At 46.1% G+C, this 19,453-nt stretch overlaps 1 protein-coding gene across 7 annotated transcripts; it reads right to left on the bottom strand.

The window, feature by feature from the left end:
- Window positions 1-2,733: 2,733 nt before the first annotated feature.
- On the bottom strand, window positions 2,734-19,159 carry LOC120711643 (starch synthase 3, chloroplastic/amyloplastic-like). Of its 7 annotated transcripts, none has more exons than XM_039997240.1 (19): window positions 18,810-19,159; window positions 18,348-18,530; window positions 16,959-17,258; window positions 16,634-16,751; window positions 15,807-15,870; window positions 12,990-15,725; window positions 12,529-12,743; window positions 11,774-12,044; window positions 11,072-11,247; window positions 10,846-10,953; window positions 10,330-10,439; window positions 5,241-5,343; window positions 4,819-4,989; window positions 4,551-4,679; window positions 4,099-4,281; window positions 3,855-3,986; window positions 3,635-3,746; window positions 3,386-3,509; window positions 2,734-3,298 (listed from the first exon to the last, which is right to left on the bottom strand). In XM_039997240.1, exons 3-19 carry the CDS (start codon window positions 17,141-17,143, stop codon window positions 3,166-3,168), a joined length of 5,070 nt encoding a protein of 1,689 aa, XP_039853174.1. In that variant the 5' UTR covers window positions 17,144-17,258; window positions 18,348-18,530; window positions 18,810-19,159; the 3' UTR covers window positions 2,734-3,165. The 7 variants fall into 7 exon arrangements, with proteins under 7 accessions (XP_039853174.1, XP_039853178.1, XP_039853179.1 ...); XM_039997244.1 differs by having other exon boundaries at window positions 2,743-3,298; window positions 16,913-17,258; XM_039997245.1 differs by having other exon boundaries at window positions 2,743-3,298; window positions 16,949-17,258.
- Window positions 19,160-19,453: the final 294 nt, after the last annotated feature.

Genomic DNA, 19,453 nt, shown 5'->3' with positions numbered 1-19,453 from the left:
CCTCCTCGCTGCGAAGCACGGACGAGGGATCTCGTCGCCGGCCACCTCCCGTCCTTGAAGGCCTGCTCGACTCCAAAGTCTCGATCGAGCGCCAGGACAGGAGTGAGCCGAGGCAGAAGCGGAACCGTCGACCGATGCACGTATTGGATTTTCTGTATATTTTTTTTCTTTTTGACGTTGGATCCAGTACCTTGTATTTCAGCTTTTTTTAGAAAAAATAGCTATTTGTAATGGTCAAATTCGTCCCTCCACTTTCAAACTGTCCATCAACTTTCATTTTAAGGTGATACACATCCTTACGTTGATATTATACTCCATACTAATATGAGATAAATACAAAATATTCTTTTCTACCGTTGGCTTCTTCCTGCCCTCCTTAATTTCCACTCTTCATTCACCCGCAATACATTGCGATGTATGGATAAATAAGATTCTATTTCTAAATTTATCATTTGCGATGTTCAGCTCCTAGATGCATTGATGTCCATGCCACTATACTAATTTGCTTGCATTTGCTAAATATTTTTTTAGTAATAATAAATTGTTTAGGTATTTAGAAGGGAAAGGAGACAAGGGCAAAAAGGACTTTTGGCACAAATATCATATTATTATGGAATAGCACAAAAATGAGTTTGACCTAAAAACAAAATTTGAGGGACTATATTGGTCTATCTGAAAGTTGAGGGATTAACTTGACTCTTAGAGCAAAGTTGATGGACCCAAATGTCTATTTTGCATTTTCTTTTTTCTGTTTTATTCAGATGGGTCAAGACAAGGAGGTGGTCAGTATATGGGTGGAATGTCATCGTACAGTTATCAAAAGTCAAAATAGTTATTTTCTTCCCTCAACTTTAACTCAAAGGTCAAATTACTCACTCAACTTTGAAATTATCCCAATCTACTCCCTCAAATTTTGGTTTTGGATCAAACTTGTCCCTCACCTTTTAAAATGGCAAGTCTAGTCCCCCACCTTACTTTTTGGCCGAATTCATCCCTTAAGAGCTCAAAATTTTTATATCTAAATACTTTTAATCATCTCCATGTACTTTTATGAGTATATTTGCTAAAACAAAGAACCTGACTGCCTTAGTGCGTGTTCATGATAGTAGGTGATCTCATCCACCACGTCGGCATTAGAACAATTTGTCCAACGTGGCATGGATCATAAATTTCGGGATTGTTGCCCGTGCCTTTTCATTTTTCACAATTTCACGTTTTCTAAAAGAAAATGATGCGCCGCAAATAATCAGTGTTTCTAGTCACGGCTTTCCACAGCTTAATATTTGGGCTTCTCGTTAGCATTTTCACAAGAGAGGTTTGGGTGGGCTATTAGCATCATCTAATTCATATCGGCTGCGTGATTAACCTGCACTGAGTCTCGAGATAGATAAGGGCATGGGAAATATACGCTCTTTAAAACTCAACCAACTTGCCCTCACAGATCATCGCAGGTCATTCAATTCCGATAGAGATTGAGTCCTGGGGGAGAAAATCGGATATGTAACTTGATCTCGCCGGACTGCCGGAGGGCTTGGGGTTACCTCCTCGCGTACGGCGGCACTCGTCGAGGAAGGACAAGGAGAAGCTAGACGAGGGCTGTAAGAGTAGTTACGGGCTGATGGACTCCCATCGGCCTCAAACTATCCCAGGTTACTGATTAGTTTGGCAGCCAACCCATCACTAACATCCGAGCAAACTAACGAGCACGAACCAGTTGTGGAGGTACGTGTATAGACAACCTAATAGTAGAGGCCCGATAGCTCGGCGCGAGGCAATAAGCATGGATTTTTAGCTCGGTCCAAGCATGGGTGCTTAGGCTGGCACAGTGGACGCCTTCTCGGCATGCCGGGTGGCATAGCACGGCCCAATTTAAGAGCATAACCCGCTAAAGGTCCGTTCAATTCACAGCTCATGACAAAACTTCCACGGTTGGGATCCCATCGACACCCTTTCCCACCTCCAACCGCCAATGTTCGCACTTGCCGAGCGAACCTATCACAGAAGGTTCATGTACAGCCCACAGCTGCCGCCGCTCGCCATGCCGCCGAGGTAGGGGATGGGGTGGAGCGGCCGCCGAGGGTGGAAGGTGGGGGGGAGCGGCTGGTGGCGAGGTCGCTGCCGGCTGGGGTGCTGGTCGAGGCAGCGGATTTAGAATTTGGGGTTGCTAGGGTTGGGGTGGCTTCCATGGGCGACAGCTGTAGAGGAAAGGTCTTGGGTGGGGCGGTCTGGCTGTGGTGGCGGTTTGGCCAGCGGCGAAAGTGAGGCCACACAGGAGCACTGCTAGCCGAGCGGGGTTGGATCCCCGGTGGACGAGGCCGATGGCGGGGGCAAAAAAGAGGTTGGATCCATCTGAAATGTTCTCCTCCATACTTGACTCGACTTAGAATTGTTAACTTATAGTTCATGATCCAACTAACCAGATAAAGGGTCCATACTTGACTCGACTTAGAATTGTTAATTTATAATTCGTGTTCAAACTAACCAGATAAAGGGTCCAGATCCAATTCTTAAAAATTGGCCGGAACCTATTACGAAGAATCTAAAATGTGAATCCAAACCTATTATTTTGCGGACCAGGGACCAGGGACCACTTATAGAAATAATAGCAAAGGTATTTGATATTTTTCCTTTATCGTTTGTCTATAAATACACATACTAACTATTGGAGGAGTTTAATTCTGAAGATCCCGAGGCTTGTGCTTCAGAACACATAACGGTAACTCCATTTTCACGTCACAGTAATTCAAAATCTTGTTTTTTTCGATAAAAACGTCTTTTGTTTTCTACCGCCCATAATTCAGCATCATCATTTATTTCGAATCCACAACTTCAAAATGCAAACATAACTTATGGTCCTAATGGATAGAACATAGAGCATCACACATCTCCATTTCCACTCCAACTCCCGCACATCTGTGACGATAGAATTTGCACACACATTGACTCCACGATCATGATCCTGTATTCTTTCTCCATTTCTTTGCTTGTACCTCCTCTCTAGGAACTCTCAACTTCTCTCTTTAACCGCCACCTTGTGCCCCTCACATGCCACCTGCACTCCTCCATTGCCTTGACCTCCATCCACCTTCATTCCTTCTCATGCTTAGCTTCTCCGGGCCTCCATCTCCTTTGTTGTGATCACACGATCGCCATGTGGTTGGGTTCTCACAGTTTGGAAGCCGATCGGTAGAGCTCGATGTAGTCCAGGGCAGGCCGGTTCCATGACCAGTCCTGCTCCATGACCCTCTTGCAGAGGGAGTGGAACCAGCCCCGGGCATCGAACCAAGCAGAGATCGCCCTGAAGATGGAACATCACCAGGAAGGTGCGATGATTAAGATCGAATTGCCGAGTTCACTGAAGCAGGCTCTGTGAGATTGTGCTTACCTATTCAGAGCATAGTCGACACCATTGTTGTCAGCTCCATCAAAGCTGAACCCGTTTGGCTCGAGGCCTCGAGCCCGGGCCCGTTCCTTGTCATTGTCCACGTCAAAGACAGTGTCGTAGAGCCCTGGGGAACACGAGAGAGATCGGTCAGGTCCTGTGCTCACTTCATCCCAGTGTGTGCAGAGTGCAGGGAGTTGGATGGCAATGGGGAATAATGGTTAAGACTTAAGAGTTGCAGCACAGACATACCTCCAGTTTTCCGGACAATAGGGATGGCTCCATACCGCATGGCGACCAACTGAGTTAAGCCACAAGGCTCAAATATGGATGGAACCAGAATGAAGTCAGAGCCAGCGTATATCTGTAGAAGAGCATCATGACCATGGAATTATATTAGACAGGATTATAAAAATTCTCTGATGAGGCCGGCACTTTGTGTTAGTGATCATTTATTAATTCGTCAGCTCACCAGATGTGAAAGAGGTTCATCGTAGGTCAAACACATCTTCACTCGACCATGGTTTTCACCCTGAAGAGTATTTGCCAAGTTGGCAAAATCACCTTGGATTCGAGGGTCTGGGGCAGAACCAAGCAGAACCACCTGGAATGCAAATGTACCATTTTCAGTCTTATAAGATATGATGACAGACGGAAACAATTACAGAAAGAGAAATAACAATGTGCAATCTGCAATGCAAGGGGGGTGGATCGACCTGTCCATTCCGTTCGAGTGTTCGACGCATCGCATGCTTGATGAGGTGGATTCCCTTCTGTGCTGTCAGGCGACTGATGATTCCAACAATGGGCACATCATTTTGCTGTAACCCAAGTTTCTGTTGCAATGCCCTCTTTGCAGCAGCCTTGCCTTTGACGACATTCTCAGGAGTGTAATGGACCTGGAATTTATTAAAATAACCATTTAAACATGAAGTACCCACCACACTGGTATATGTTAGCATCTTTGAACAACCAGTAACCAGAAACAGGGTGCAGATTAAAAAAAAATTACATGCATATTACATAAAATGATTGTTCAACTTATTGGTCATCTAAGACAAATGTGCTATTAACAAATCAAGCTTTTTTGTTTCAGTTTACTAAGTTCACCTTGAAATGGCATAAATAGCTTGCAACAAAAAGCAAAATGTATATGGATAAAATTTACCGGGATAAAGCTGTCACTGTATGGATCCCAAATATCTGGATCAATTCCGTTGAGAATGCCGTAGAATTTTCCAAGATGAGGAGCAATGTCGCCATGGCCTGACACTTCCCTTGAATATGTATTAGAGACCTGCAAAGAATGGAAAAATGTGAGTAGTTAAACATATCAAAAAGAACATAATTCTATAGTAAATGACAAGCCATTTGGTGTCCATGACATAAAAATGTGTAACAAAGTATTAAAATCTGTAAGATTGTGTATCACTCACAGTTGTGGCCTTATCACAATATTTCATTGCTTTGCCAATATAATGTGGTCCAAATTCAAGATTATGGATAGTAAATATGACCCGTGCATTTGCCAAACTGGATTGCGCATAGTTTTCCTTGTATAGCCAGGCAGTAGGAGCACTTGACCAATCATGGCAGTGTATTATATTCTGAAAGGAGGATAAAATGTCAGCTGTTTAGAGGAGAAGTTAAATAAATAGACAAATAAGTCAACTTCTCTGAAAGTCAATACACAAGAAGTTAAAGATTTTTGAATGAAAGCTTAATGAATCAAATTAAGATACTGAAAGTAGCGTAAGATAGAACGACTAATACAAACTTTTCTTACTACAATATGAACTGCATGTATCCCTAACACATGAAAATCCAATATAACCCCAAATGTGCAAACAAAGCTTACCGGTGAAGATCCACTCTGGAGGAGAAACTCTAGAGCAGAATGACAGAAGAAGCCAAATCGACGGTCGTCATTCCTTCCATATACACATCCAACTCCAAACATCCTAAAAAAGTAAATGCCAAGTAATTGCCTTTTGAAGACTCTTACAAGAAAATCTCAGCAGATAGTGAAACAGATGAGACAAAGAAATCATTAGACTAGTATACATATATATGGCAAAAAAATCACGCTATTTGAATTACAGAAAAACTAAAAAGAGGCTTGGAACATAAATTCAAACATCTTACAACAGGTAGGCCAGAAGATTACTGAGCATTGCTTCCAAACATTAGAAATAGAACTCAAATTAAATAGGACCATCTCAATCAACTAAAATTGAACACTAAACTGCACCGATGAAACAGCAGAAAATGTGGTACTGATTTCTAAAACTACCATCAGACCAAGTGAATACTCCCAGTGCCTCTAAGGAATACAATGTTCTTGAATACAATAAGTTATCACCTTATCTTTTAAAAAATTATCCAAGTAGTCCCAACTTAGTATACAAAATGAATGAGTGGTAATTTATTTATTTCGTTTACTAGTTTCCCAATATATACTTTGTCTACTCCAAAGGAGATCATGGAACTGCCAATCTAAAATATCATTGCTGCAACTAGTTCATTGTTGGAGTATATTGAGCCCATGTGTATAGAGGCCCATCTAGAGGCCCATGTTTAAGGATTATATAAACCCACCCTTCTAAGGTTGGAGGAATACAAGCCATTATTCTCTCCAACATGGTATCACAGCCTAGGGTTTTGGATCCCCATCCCGCCGTCGCCGGCGACCCGCCGGCGAGCTGCCGGTGAGCCTCTACCACCGGCCGGCGAAGCAGCTCCACTCCCTCTTCTTCAACCTCCGCGCCACTTTCCCCTGTTTCCGCGCGGCCATCCTGCTCGACGCCCCTGCGCGATCCCGACGTCCGCGCGCCCCTGTGCGGCCCCGCCCCGCCGGCGGCCTGCCCCCGCGCCCTCCGCGGGCCTGCACCTGCGCGGCCCCGCGCGCCAGCCCATGCGTAGCCCCGTGCGCGCGCTCCAGCTCCGCGCGGTCCTCTGCTCTGCTTGCCTTCGCTCTACTCTGCTTTGCCTCCGCTCCGCTCTTTGCTTAGGTCTTTTCTCCTCCCATGGCAGCCGCCGCCGCCATGGCTGGTCGGCCGCCGGCGCTGCCCCTCCCTTCCGCTTCCTCCTCTGCCCCGGCGCCGCCGCGTTGACCTTCCTTCCAGCCGCCGGCGCCACGTCCTCTGCTCTGCTGGCCGCCGGCGTCGCGTCCTCTGCTCTGCTGGACGCTGGATCTGCTGCCGCCGCCGCCGCATGGCGCGCTACTCCGTCGGCCGGGGCCGCCGCCGCCATAGCTGCTGCCGCCGCCCCCGCGGCCGGCCCGGGCGCGGCCGCCGCGGATGCAGTCGCTGCAGCCTCCGCCGGCCCTGGATCTCTCGCCGCGCAGTGGACGCCGCAGCCCCAGCATGCAGCGGCCTTCCAGGCCGCCCCTGCTCTGCTCCAGGGCGGGGCTGCCCAGGCCGCCCCGGCTGCCCCTGCTGCAGCCGCTGCTACCCGCAAACTTCAAGGCTCCTGCCCTGCGACTGCTGCGGCCAATGCCGCTGCAACCTGGCGTGCCCTGCGACGCGAGCTCGACGCGCTTGCTGCCATCGAGCAGGCTGCTACGGTTCGCTGCACGAGTCCAGAGTTTACGGATGCCTCGCAGGCCGCCGTCGCGCCCGCCGCGCTCGCCGTGCCCGCACACGCCGCGCAGGCCGTCGCGTCCGCCGCGCAGGCCGCGCGGGCCGCCGCCGCGCGCACCGCGCCGGCTGCCGCCCCTGGCGCGTGGCTGTCCCAGGGCGCCGCCGCCGCACCGGCCGCCGGATCCACCTTCCCCGAGGCCCCGGGGATCCACCCGACTCTGGCTCCTGGAGGTGGTACTCGGGGCACTCCTCCCACTCCTGCTCCTGGCCCTAGAAGCATGCCCTGGCCATCCTTCAGCGCCCCATGGCCAGGGTGCATCCCGATGTGGCCGGTTCAGGGGCGGGGGGCGGGGGGAGGGGCCTCTCGTCCTCAGCCCCAGCCGGCGCCGTTCTGGACCCCACCCGCTCCACCCAGCCATCAGCCGACCTGGCCTAGGGGGTAGGACCAGGCCGCACTGGCGCCGTCCTTCAGTGCCATGGAGCGGACACCGCCGGTCAGCACTGAGTGGATCGCCGACTCGGGTGCCTCCTTCCACACCACCCCACATGCCGGTATCCTCTCTTCTGTCCGACCCCCACACCCCTCTTGTCCTTCTTCCATCATGGTTGGTGACGGGTCTTGCCTTCCTGTCACCGCCGTGGGTTCTACTCCTGGCTCCTTTCGTCTTCCCAATGTCCTTGTTGCTCCTCAGATGGTTCATAACCTTCTTTCCATTCGTCAGTTTACAGCTGACAATTCTTGTTCCATCGAGTTTGATTCTTCTGGCCTCACTGTAAAGGATTCGGCCTCCCGGCGTCTGCTACTCCGGTGTGACAGCACGGTGCCCGTGGTCGCGCCACGCGCGGTCCCCGGACCTCCGGTTGTGCCGCGCGCGGACCCGGTGTCTCCCGCTGCGCCACGCACGGCCCCGGTGCCTTCACCTGCACCTGCGCGGTACGCTCAGCCGGTGCAGGTGTACCGGCGTCGTTCGGCGTCGATATTGGCGCCGCCGCCGGGGGCTCCTGCGACGCCGACGCCAGAGCCGTCGCCGCCGCCGCCTCCTCTGGCTCCCTCTCGAGCCGAGCCGGAGGTGTATCACCCGTCAGTCATCCATCGGGATCCTCGGCATATTCATCCCATGGTGACTCGGCGGATGGCGTCTCAGGCCGCGACTCTCTCCGCCACTGAGGGAGAGCCGCGGGTCTCTCCGGTACCCTCCTCTGTCCGCGACGCCTTGGCGGATCCTCACTGGCGTCGCGCGATGGAAGAGGAGTACGCGGCTCTTCTTGCCAACCAGACGTGGGACCTCGTGCCGCGTCTGTCTGGTTGCAATGTGGTGACTGGCAAGTGGATCTGGACACATAAGCGTCAGGCTGATGACACACTTGAGCGATACAAGGCTCGCTGAGTTCTCCGGGGGTTCACTCAGCGCCCTGGTGTGGACTATGACGAGACCTTCAGCCCAGTGGTGAAGCCCGCTACGGTGCGCACGGTCCTCTCGCTTGCGCTCTCGCGCCCCTGGCCTGTGCACCAACTGGACGTGAAGAATGCGTTTCTTCACGGCACTCTCTCAGAGACTGTCTACTGCTCTCAGCCAGCGGGATTTGTGGACTCGAGTCGTCCGGATATGGTCTGCCGGCTCAACAAGTCTCTCTATGGTCTGAAGCAGGCTCCTCGGGCTTGGTACTCTCGGTTCGCCACGTTCTTGCTGACATTGGGGTTCACCGAGGCCAAGTCCGACACGTCTCTCTTCATTTACCGCCGTGGGGATGAGACTGCATATCTGCTGCTCTATGTCGATGACATTGTGCTCACAGCCTCCAGTCAGCAGGTACTTCAGAGTGTTATCTCTTCTCTGCAGTAGGAGTTTGCTATGAAGGATCTGGGTCAGCTCCACCACTTCTTGGGCGTCACTGTTGAGCCTCGCTCGTCTGGTCTTCTCCTTCACCAGCGGCAGTACGCACTCGATATTCTGGAGCGGGCTGAGATGACTGATTGCAAGTCCTGCTCCACTCCTGTCGACACTCAGGCGAAGCTGTCTGCTGATCTGGGTGATCCGATGGCTGATCCTACTGCCTACCGGAGTCTGGCCGGCGCTTTGCAGTACCTCACCTTCACCAGGCCGGACCTCACCTACACTGTTCAGCAGGTCTGTCTCCATATGCATGATCTCCGGGAGTCACACCTTGTTGCGCTGAAGCGTCTCCTCCGGTACGTCCGTGGCACTGTGGACCTCGGCCTGGTGCTTCACCGCTCGTCCTCTGCTGAGCTGGTGGTCTACACCGACGCTGACTGGACTGGATGCCCGGACACTCATCGCTCCACTTCCGGCTACGCCGTCTTCCTGGGCGGCAACCTGGTCTCCTGGTCGTCCAAGCGGCAGCCGGTTGTCTCCCGCTCTAGTGCCGAGGCGGAGTACCGGGCTGTCGCTAACGGCGTGGCGGAGGTGTCCTGGCTACGACAGCTCTTGGCGGAGCTCCACAGCCCACTCGTCAAGAGCACGCTCGTCTACTGCGACAACGTCAGCGCCGTGTATCTCTCCACCAACCCCGTCCAGCATCAGCGGACGAAGCACGTGGAGATCGACCTACACTTCGTGCGCGACAGGGTCGCAATCGGCGATGTTCGGGTACTCCATGTCCCGACTAACTCCCAGTTTGCTGACATCTTCACCAAGGGACTGCCCTCCTCGACCTTCTCGGAGTTTCGATCCAGCCTCAACGTAGCCGGTGGCTAGTTGTGGCTGCGGCGGGGGTATTTGCCCTTTGTACTCTATTTGTACTCTCTTCTTGTCCAGTCTTGAACACCGCTGCGTCGGTGGTTCAGACTGGGGGGGTGTTAGCTTTCTTGTTGTCCAGTCCTGAACACCGCTGCGCCGGTAGTTCAAACTGCGGGGGGTGTTGGAGTATATTGAGGCCCGTGTTTAGGTATTATATAAACCCACCCTTCTAGAGTTGGAGGAATACAAGCCATTATTCTCTCCAACATTCATCAACCAGCATTTCCATGTAATGACTAATGATTCAAACTAAATAGCATATCTACTCTTGTTGATAAAAAAATTACATGATTTTAAAATAAAAAATGGATTTGCTGATCAGAATAAATTTCGCAAGCATACTACTCCAAAGAGGCTACAGATCCACCAATCCGACATGAGCCAATGTGCAGCAGCAAAAGAAAAAAAATACTATTGCCTGGTAGGATTTAACAAAGTGTTTTGATTCTCTAATTTGATAGTAGTTATATGACATTTAGACTAATCAAAACCAGGTTAATAATTATGCATTGCCACTTACAAACCAGTATAAGGCTCCAGCACTTTGAGCTTTGTGAAAAAGTGACACTAAGGCTTTTATATCTATGAAGAATAAGCTGCTACATACCCATTTTGAGGTTCCAAGAAGTAAACACAGAGGTCTTCGACATGTCCACGCCATACTTTTATTTCAGAACCACCCCAAGAAAAACTTTGATGAATATGCAAATTCTTCACCTGCATTGAGATAGATGCATGTTAATTGCTAAGAGATAAATTTTATGATATACCCACCTTCTGTCTTCTCACGCTTATCACTAGGTTAGTTGTGTTTGCCTCTGTCATTTTTTTTTTCATATTATCCAACAATCTACAAAGGAATTAAAATGTATTTGCCAACTAATGCAAATAAAACAAGGAATTATACTTGATATACTAAGCTACATATTGACGACTCCAAAGCATTCCGCATAAACAAAAACTACAGCATGAGGAATGTGTGATTGAACTACGAGTAAGCACATACATAAACAGTAGCACAGTAGCCTTAGATGCTCTTGACATGGAGATGTCAACTTCAGTTCTAGCTATAAAGCCACTACACTTGTCACAGAAGAGATGCAGTAAAGCACTTTTAACTTACATTGCTTAGATTCAAGCAATCATGCTTCGGAAGAATAACCTCGACATTGTGTCCTAAATCTTGAACAGCACGTGAAAGACTCGTAACAACATCACCAAGACCTCCAACCTGCGCTAGCATTCGGTAGACAGCATACTATTAATGTAATGCAACACTAAAACGAGAAAAAAGTGATGATGTCTCATGTGTTGTCAATCACAGGAATTTACTTAGAAATATGGATTACCTTTGCTATGGGAGCCATCTCAACAGCAATGTGGACAATATGCATAGGAGGTTCCTTTGCAATTGAACCAAATACAGGAATATGATAGTCCAACCCATTCCTGTTGTCAAAAATTCCACCTTCTTCTGACTCCGAGAAAACAAAGTCCATTATATAGGCGTCCTGCGGAACGTTAACTGGAAATGGAACACTTTACTTCAGAAATGAGAACAAATAAGGGGAAAAGAAAGAGCTTTGTCTTTGTGCATCTCTGTGCTAATTAAATAAATCCTAAGTATCTAAAGGAGAAGTAGCATCACAGTGCTTGAATATCAAAACAACTTCCAAAAACAGGGTACAAAGCAGCAGACAGGAACCAACATGAGTTTGACCTAGACTGGATGAAAAACTGCCACATTTTCCCAAGGCTTTACTGACTGTCCTAGGGACGAGCAGCAGTTTGAACTCTTCTGCTGTCTGCATTCTCTCAAATACAACCTTTTTAAAAACTCCAACAAAAATCTTTATAGACATCTGTTATAGCATTAGACTAACTAGCTCCTCTAAAATAACAGATTTGTGCCACCATTTTATTCAGGTTTCATAACTAAACACTACATCTTATCTATAAATCGATATAAAATTCTATAGGACAAATACTAATGGCACAAAAATGACTTGGAAATGTATTAGCACTAGGAACAATAATGAGGAAGCTCGAACCTATTGCTTTTAAGTGCGAACCATGTTCTGCTTTTACCATCTTCTGGGGTGGCAACACACCACCTGGATGCATCCAACGGTTAAAAGAACATCGAAACCAAACCTCTGGCTTTCCATTTAGCACTGTATTAGAAGGATTGTAAAGAACGTCAACTGTGGTTCCAGCACGTATTTCAAGTGGTTCGGTATAAACTATGTGTTTTTGAGAAACCAGAAACATTCTCATGGTCTTTTCTTTCATCTCAGCTTTCAATTTTGCCCTTCTCTCAGCCTATGCGTGTAAAAGGAAGCAAAAGTCAACAAAAAGATTCCTCAGCATATATGTCATTGAGATATCAGGAATTCAGTACATCCGGCTGGAAGAGATTCCTCATAGTTAACCTTTTTTTAGTGACAGTCAAAGCTTTGAAGAATGCTGCTACTTCGTTAGACCATCATGGGTTAGTAGTTAAACTAGTTAGCAACTACCTTACAAGTTTGAAGAGATGAATATGGATGAATTATTTAAAAGCTTTGAAGAAAAGCTGCTACTTCGTTAGACCATCATGGATTCAGATTGTCAGGTCAACTATGTTTTCTTCAAAAGACTAGTCACTATGGAATATGGATGAATTATTTAAAAGCGTAAATTTGAATGTGAAAAATAATCAAGCAGAGATGGAAGTTGTCAACTTCCTAAAATGACTTGTTATGGGAAAGTCAATCATTGATGAACTGTAACTTGATTTAAGAGCAATAGGTCTGTTGCAACTGACCTTCATTCTAATAGCCTCCTCCCTTTCTCTCCTCTCTTGTTGAAGCCTTGTATAGATCCTCTGTTCTTCTTCCGCCCAATATTCTTCCTCAGTCATGTTACTGGGCAGGATAGAATGAAAATCCTGTCTGCCATTGTTATCATAAATCCTTGCATTCCCTGGTGGCCCATCAGCAAACACCCAGTCCAACACGTATGCTCTTTGAGGTAAGACAACTGTACAGGAAAGGGTAGGTGTTATCATTGTGGTTAATGGAGTAAATATAAATAACATACATAAAGAACCAACATTAGTAAAAGACCGCAAAGCTTATGCAGCTTCAGTTCGTAGGCTTTTCTTTTTCTTCATGGGACTATTAAAATACAGAAAGCCATGATATATTTAAATGTGTACCCTTCTAATATTGAAGTATGTTAAGATGGTATAAAATATCAAGTGCGCATAACTATGAGATGACATACCATCTGCATACCACCAATCACCATCTTTGTCATCATGATGAACAAGTCTTTCAGCAAAAGAGAGTCCATCAATCCAATTGTTGTAGCCCCCGTGCATCCAAATCTCAGCACTATGAATAAGGGGTCTCGAGTGTCTGTTGTAATAGACTCTGACAGTAGCCTCTTGCACAGTACTGATAGGTTCTATGTACCACAAATTATCAACAGATCCTTTGGCTGAATCCAATACATTCTGCAATTTATTCTTCTTTGTCACTATCTCAGCCTTCGCTTGTGCCATGGCAGCTTCATGTGCTGCCCTTTCTTCCTTCATCCGCTTCTCCTCTTCAGTCTGTTTCTTCCTTTCAGTTTCTTCAATGGCAAATCTCTCAAGTTCTCTTTGCTTTGCTTCAACCAAGAAATCCGCAAACGAATGTTCATCCATGGTGCTTTCTATTTGTATCACGAAATCATTCTTGCCATTATTTTCATACATAGTTCGACCATTAAAGAACACAAAATCAAATCTGTATGCCTGCTTGGGAATATATAGTTTGCAGGACCACCAGTCCCCTCCCAATTCACTCTTGTGCAATTTTTCAGTGAAAAACCTCCACTTCCACCCATTGAATGCTCCTTTGATGAGTACATCAGGCTCATTGGCTATAGCCGATAGATCACGATTGAAATACAGAGCAATAGTTGAATCGGCTTTCAAAACCTCTGGAAAAACAAAAAACTTGTTTCCTAGTAAATAATTTTTTTCAGCAAGTTCTCGAAGCATCCTTTGTAGTTCTTGTGGATCCATTTCATCCTGTGGTGATTCTTGCATATCTTGTTCAGGAGACACAAACGTCTCCTCAACTTCATAGTGTTCTTCATCCTCAGATATCCCTACTTCATCTTCAACCCATGGATCCTCTTCTCCAGGAAGATGCAGAGATTTGTCCTCACCCGTTTCCATCTCCACCTCAACCACTGAAATGCTTTCATCAGTAACAATCCATTGTTCTTCCCCCATGCTAATACTTTTCTTCTCTTCAACCATTGCAAGGTGTTCCTCATTGATTTTCTTGCTATTTATCATCTCTGGTGCTTCTTCAGTGAAATCTTCCTTATGTTTCTGTAACAAATCAACATCAGACTTTGCATGAAGCTTGTCCTCGTCAGTCTTTTGAGGTGTGTAATCTCCAGCCTTAGCTTCTATTTCCTCTGTACGAAGTGCATCACGACTCTCAGGAATATCAAGTTTCTTTGTTTGAGACTCTTTGGAGCTGCTGAAAGTTGATAGATCTTGTTTATGAAAGCCAACTATGGATTGTTTTTCTTGAGGGATATGAACAACTGATTGTTGTTGTTTGTGCAAACCAATAATAGATTGTTCTGCTTTACTGTAACCAACAATAGATTTGATTTGTTCAGGCACACTAACAATTGATTGATCTTCTTTATGAGAAGCAACAATAGATTGATCTGGTTTCTTATAACCAACAACAGATTGTATTTTCTCGGGCACAGCAGCAACTGATTCATCTTTTCTATGAGAAGCAACAATAGATTGGTCTGGTTTACTGTAAACAACAACGGATTGGTTTTGCTCAGGCACACCAACAATTGACTTGTCTTGTCTACGACAACCAATAATACACTGATCTTGTTCTTGTTCATCAAAAGTGGTAACATTTTGCTCTTGCCAATCATAATCTACCACTTGCTGGTCTTCTTCCTGGGTATCAAAAGCTGATCCCTCATCAACACTGAAATCTAATTTGTCCTGTTCCTTGACCCTGACAACTGTCCTGGGTTCAGGCCCCAAACTTTCATGTGTTTCATTATTGGCCTTGTCCTCCATGGATGTTGACGGTAGTGCTGGATGTTGCCATTGATCATTATCTACCTCAGAGATTTCTTCCGAAGACTCCACTGCCATATATATTGCACTATAAGAAGCACTGCTTAAATCATCCACCTGAAATGTGTATTTTTCAACCTTAGCATCATCCACCGCATTCACTTTGCCCAGGCTTGCACTGTTTGAAGCAGTTCCTAAAATATCCATCTCAGATGTGGCTTCTTGGACCCACGGTTCACCCACATACCCTTTTCCACTTCTCGAAGCATGGCCAGATACATCCACATCAAATATCTCCGGTATATCCCCAGCTTCATCGTTCAGACCAAATCCCAACAAATCAACATCAACCCTGTCCTCTTCCACCTTAGCTTCATCTATCATTTCCCTCATAGCATCACTGTTTGTTGTAATTCCTGAAGAACCAGCCACAAATATGTCTTCTTTAGCCTTAGCTTCATCCTTTGGATCCAATTCCTGAACTGCAGCACTGCCAAATTGTACTCTTGTGGAGTCTATGTCAAATTTATCTTTTTCGACTGCAGCTTCATCTACTTCTTCTTCTTCTACCCCTAACGATATGTTAATCAATGCATTTCTTGATAAATCCACCTCAAACATGTCAAGTGAACCTTCTTCTGCCACATCCACTTCCCCAGAAGCTAAATTGCTTGAAGCATCTTCCAGCAAATCCACTTCAGCAGTGTCTAAATCTCTACTACTTGTCGACTCATCTGTATCAGTACTTAACAGCCTATTGAATGTGCCAATAGTTCGTTCATCGCTATTATGGTGTATACTCTTCTTGGTGCTCGACTCAGCAGGGAGTCTTGGAACATAACCTCTAAAAGCAGCGACTTTTACCTTAGGATACACCATCTTCCTTGATTTCCTACTAGGAAAATCTGCATAAAGCAATGTAAAAAAAATGAGGTCCGCTGAACTGCTAACAAACCAAAAAATATTTGCAATATTATTCATCAGACCTGAACTTGCTACTCTGCATCGAATAATCCTGCTTCTGGCAAATCTGCTAGTCCTCAAGAAAGACTGAAAATGCCATAAGAACGACGAAAGTAAATTCTGCATCTTAAGGTATTTTGGGATAAAAGGAACTTCTTTTCAGCTAATGCCTGAGCATGATAGAATTTTAGTTACTAACAGAACATGATGGTAAAAATAATCACCTGCTAGATTTTGTATACCTCTTTAATAATGAATAAAGCATTGTTCATTAAACATACTAAGATCCTTAATTTGAAAAATCACTATCAAATTATTTAGGCTACAGGATACTACATTACAAATATTTTCCCAAACTTGCTTCATTTCCTATTATGCCAGTGCCCAAAGGAATAAACATTTTCGTGATCAACCAGTCCAAAACAAATGGAAAAACAACAAATAGGCTATTTTCATTTGTAAAATCACCTTACACTAAATGAAAATAGTTAACACCGTCATGTTCATAGATAGTTCATTTAGGATTGTGAAAAGGAGCTAAAATTTCCCAAATAGCTAGGACCAACCAAATCCTTCATAATCCATCAAACAGTACCCCACCCCACCCCCCCCACACACACACAGAGACAGAACATAACACCTTGATCCCCAAAGAGAATGACCGCAAAACAAAGGAATCAAAAGTTCAAAACCGGCAAGAAATGCGACCCAATCAATAAGCATAGAGATAAGAGGGATCAAACAACAAAATAGGGACTCTATCATCTTTAATACACATCAAAAGGATAAGATGCACCCACCAATACCTATATGAATCGAGATCTTTAGAGGGTGCAAGTTGAAACTATACCTGATCGGGGCCTCCGCCCAAGGTGGTTGGCTGGAGCATGAGCGTTGGTTGGTTCCGAGAACAGAGAGGGCTCTGGGGTAGGAGAGCCATCTCCATTGCCCAAAACCACCTCCTAACCCTACAAGAACTACTAACAAGTTACGCACCTCCCAAGGCTTATCAACCCCTCCCCCCTTCTCTCTCTCTTGCCTCTGGCTCACTCACGAGGTAGGAACTAAAATCAATTCATAGCGCGCAAGCGAACACCACAACACGCATTGAAGAGGCCTCCCCTCTCACCTTTTAATCAAACTGAATTTGATCATTTCTTCTCGCCTTGCTTTACCTGTTGAGTGCGGTCTTGCATGAAAACTGGAGGTGTCGTCTTGTGGGTCCCAAGGTTTTGTTGTGCAGCTGTGGGTCACCTTGCTCGCCTAGTTCATGAGACGTGCACACCGTATAAGGTGGGGTGATGTGCCATGAGTACCATTGTTGCTTGTGGGCCGATATGTTCCCAAATGGTCCCTGCATGCCGTGTGGGTTTCACGTTTTACATTCACATGCTCGTGTTCGTTGCCCGTGGCATTTTGCTCTCGGTTGCTTCATTGAAGGACTTCACGTGTGATGTGCCGGCTCTGAACATGACCTGGCAAGTTAGGTAGGCTACATTGGTGACAGCTCTCAAAACCACCAAATTTGTTTCATGAGTTACTCTAATGCAATATGGCATAAAAATTGAATTACTCTAATGCAATAAAGTTGTTTCTATGTGTGCCCCAGATCGACTTTTAACGTAAGTAGACAAGATAAGTAAAATGTTGGTTGCTTCTGCATGTGTTGATATGTTCTAGAATGTTCCGCGTGTGATGTGAGTTTTCACACTTTACCTTTATAGATATGTGTATGTACACATGCGGACTCTGTGTGGCTCGCCAAGTTAAGTAGGCAGTATATGTTACATTGTTGAATTGCTCTTGGGTAGGGAATAGCATGGCACCGCCTGCCAGTCTTTCACTAGTGAAGGAAAAGATAATCTATTGCAAGGTGTTATTATATTCTCGATTGGCATCATGGTACACAGTTTGGAGTTTCGGAACATTATATACGCACACGCCTATGAAATAAAGTTATTGCTTTAATGTGCTTGAGTGTATTTCCATGTGTGCGCCAGGCTGGCTCTTAACATGAGTAGACAAGTTAAGTACTAGTGTTGGTTGCTTCTATATGTTGATATGTTCTAAAATGCTCCACATGTGATGCGAGTTTTTACACTTTACTTTTATAGCTCTGTTGTGTATGTACACTACTAAAGTTCATGCTTTCTTCTTCCTTGACCCAATAAACTTAAAAATTCTCTCTTTGACACTAGGTCTGAATTTGGTTCCCAAAATAACACTTCCATCCATTTGAAGCAGTAATGGTGTTAAATGGCAGTTGAAAAGACCGTTTTACCCCTAAACCTAATTAAGGAGTTTTGTTGTCTATAAAATAAGGAAACTATATTTGTATATCAGGGATATTGTTTTTTTGCATCATTTTGGATCTCAGACCATGGCTATGTACTACCTCGATAGTTCCCATCTTCTTTTGACTAGAAGATAGTTTCCATCTTGGAAAGTGTCTTCATGTTATTGCAAGGCATAGAAATTTTGGCATTTTTGTCAAGCGAGTGAGCAGTTACCATCCGATTGCAATCCAAAGGACCCGATCTAATAGACTACTGTTCATCTTCTACCTTGGTCCAGCGACTTATTTCTGCCTTGAGTGATGACGAGAAGCACTCCCCCACCCCGCCCACCTCCAGATCATCTCCAGCGGCTCACCTGCCAGCTGGATCCGGCAGCAGCAGCCTCCGCCACCCTCATTCATTCAATTTTACTCTTCCGCTGCCTTCACCGCCCACCACCGGTCCAAGAGACTGATGGAAACTATGAATTAGTCACAGATGGCAAATACAAGTGACTACAAAATATTCTGAATACAAGTGACTACAAAATATTCCAGGGTGAATATGCTCCTCTACACAAACAGTTTAATGGAAGTTTGTGCTTGGATTTGCTACTGTATCACTCTACTTACTCCACTATATTCATGAACTCGCATCTTCACAAATAGTTTCAGGCTCGAGAAAGTTTTAGTCTTGACACGAGGACGATACTGAAAGAGAATCGATCGCAGGGGGGGTGGGGGGGGATACCGAACAGGTAGCGCTCCCTCCAATCGAGAACGTCGAGGCCTATGGTGACATTGCAGTGGTGCATCTTGCGCCCAATCCAGTTCATCCTCCCTCCTCCCCGCAACGCCTGGCGCCGCAGCTCGCCTCGCCCAGATTCGGAAGGAGCGGCGGGGGCACCGGTTGTTGGAGCAGCACGAGTGGCCGGCGGCGACCCCGCGCGTGCCCGCAAGCGAGCGCCTTTGGCCTGTAGCGCCACGGTCGCCCGCGTCTCCCGTGCACGAATGCGCGTGGACGGCGCCCCTACCCGAGCCCCCGTCGACATCGAGCGCGCGCACGACCTTCCCGGCGCGCCTGCCGCCTGGCGCCGATCTCGGATTTGCGAGGGGGACCACGGGGAGCCTGGACTGTTGCCTTTTCTCTCTTTTTTTTTATTCTTTTCAGAGCGGCTAGCGCTTCGGACGTTTTTTCTGAGAAATTTTTTAGTTTTTATCTGACGCTCTAAAGTAATATTAAGAATTAAATACAGCAATATTTAAAATCACTACTTGCTATATTAAGAATATATATATATAACTCTATCACCAATTTAATGTAGAAAATTCACACGGCAATACGAGTTGCAACATCCAATGAGAATAACAACTTGTACAAATAGAGTTATATAA

This window comes from Panicum virgatum, chromosome 6K (assembly GCF_016808335.1).
Source record: "Panicum virgatum strain AP13 chromosome 6K, P.virgatum_v5, whole genome shotgun sequence".
Lineage (NCBI taxonomy): Eukaryota > Viridiplantae > Streptophyta > Magnoliopsida > Poales > Poaceae > Panicum > Panicum virgatum.
Note: the sequence above shows the minus strand (reverse complement) of the source record. Positions and strands in the feature narration are given on the sequence as shown.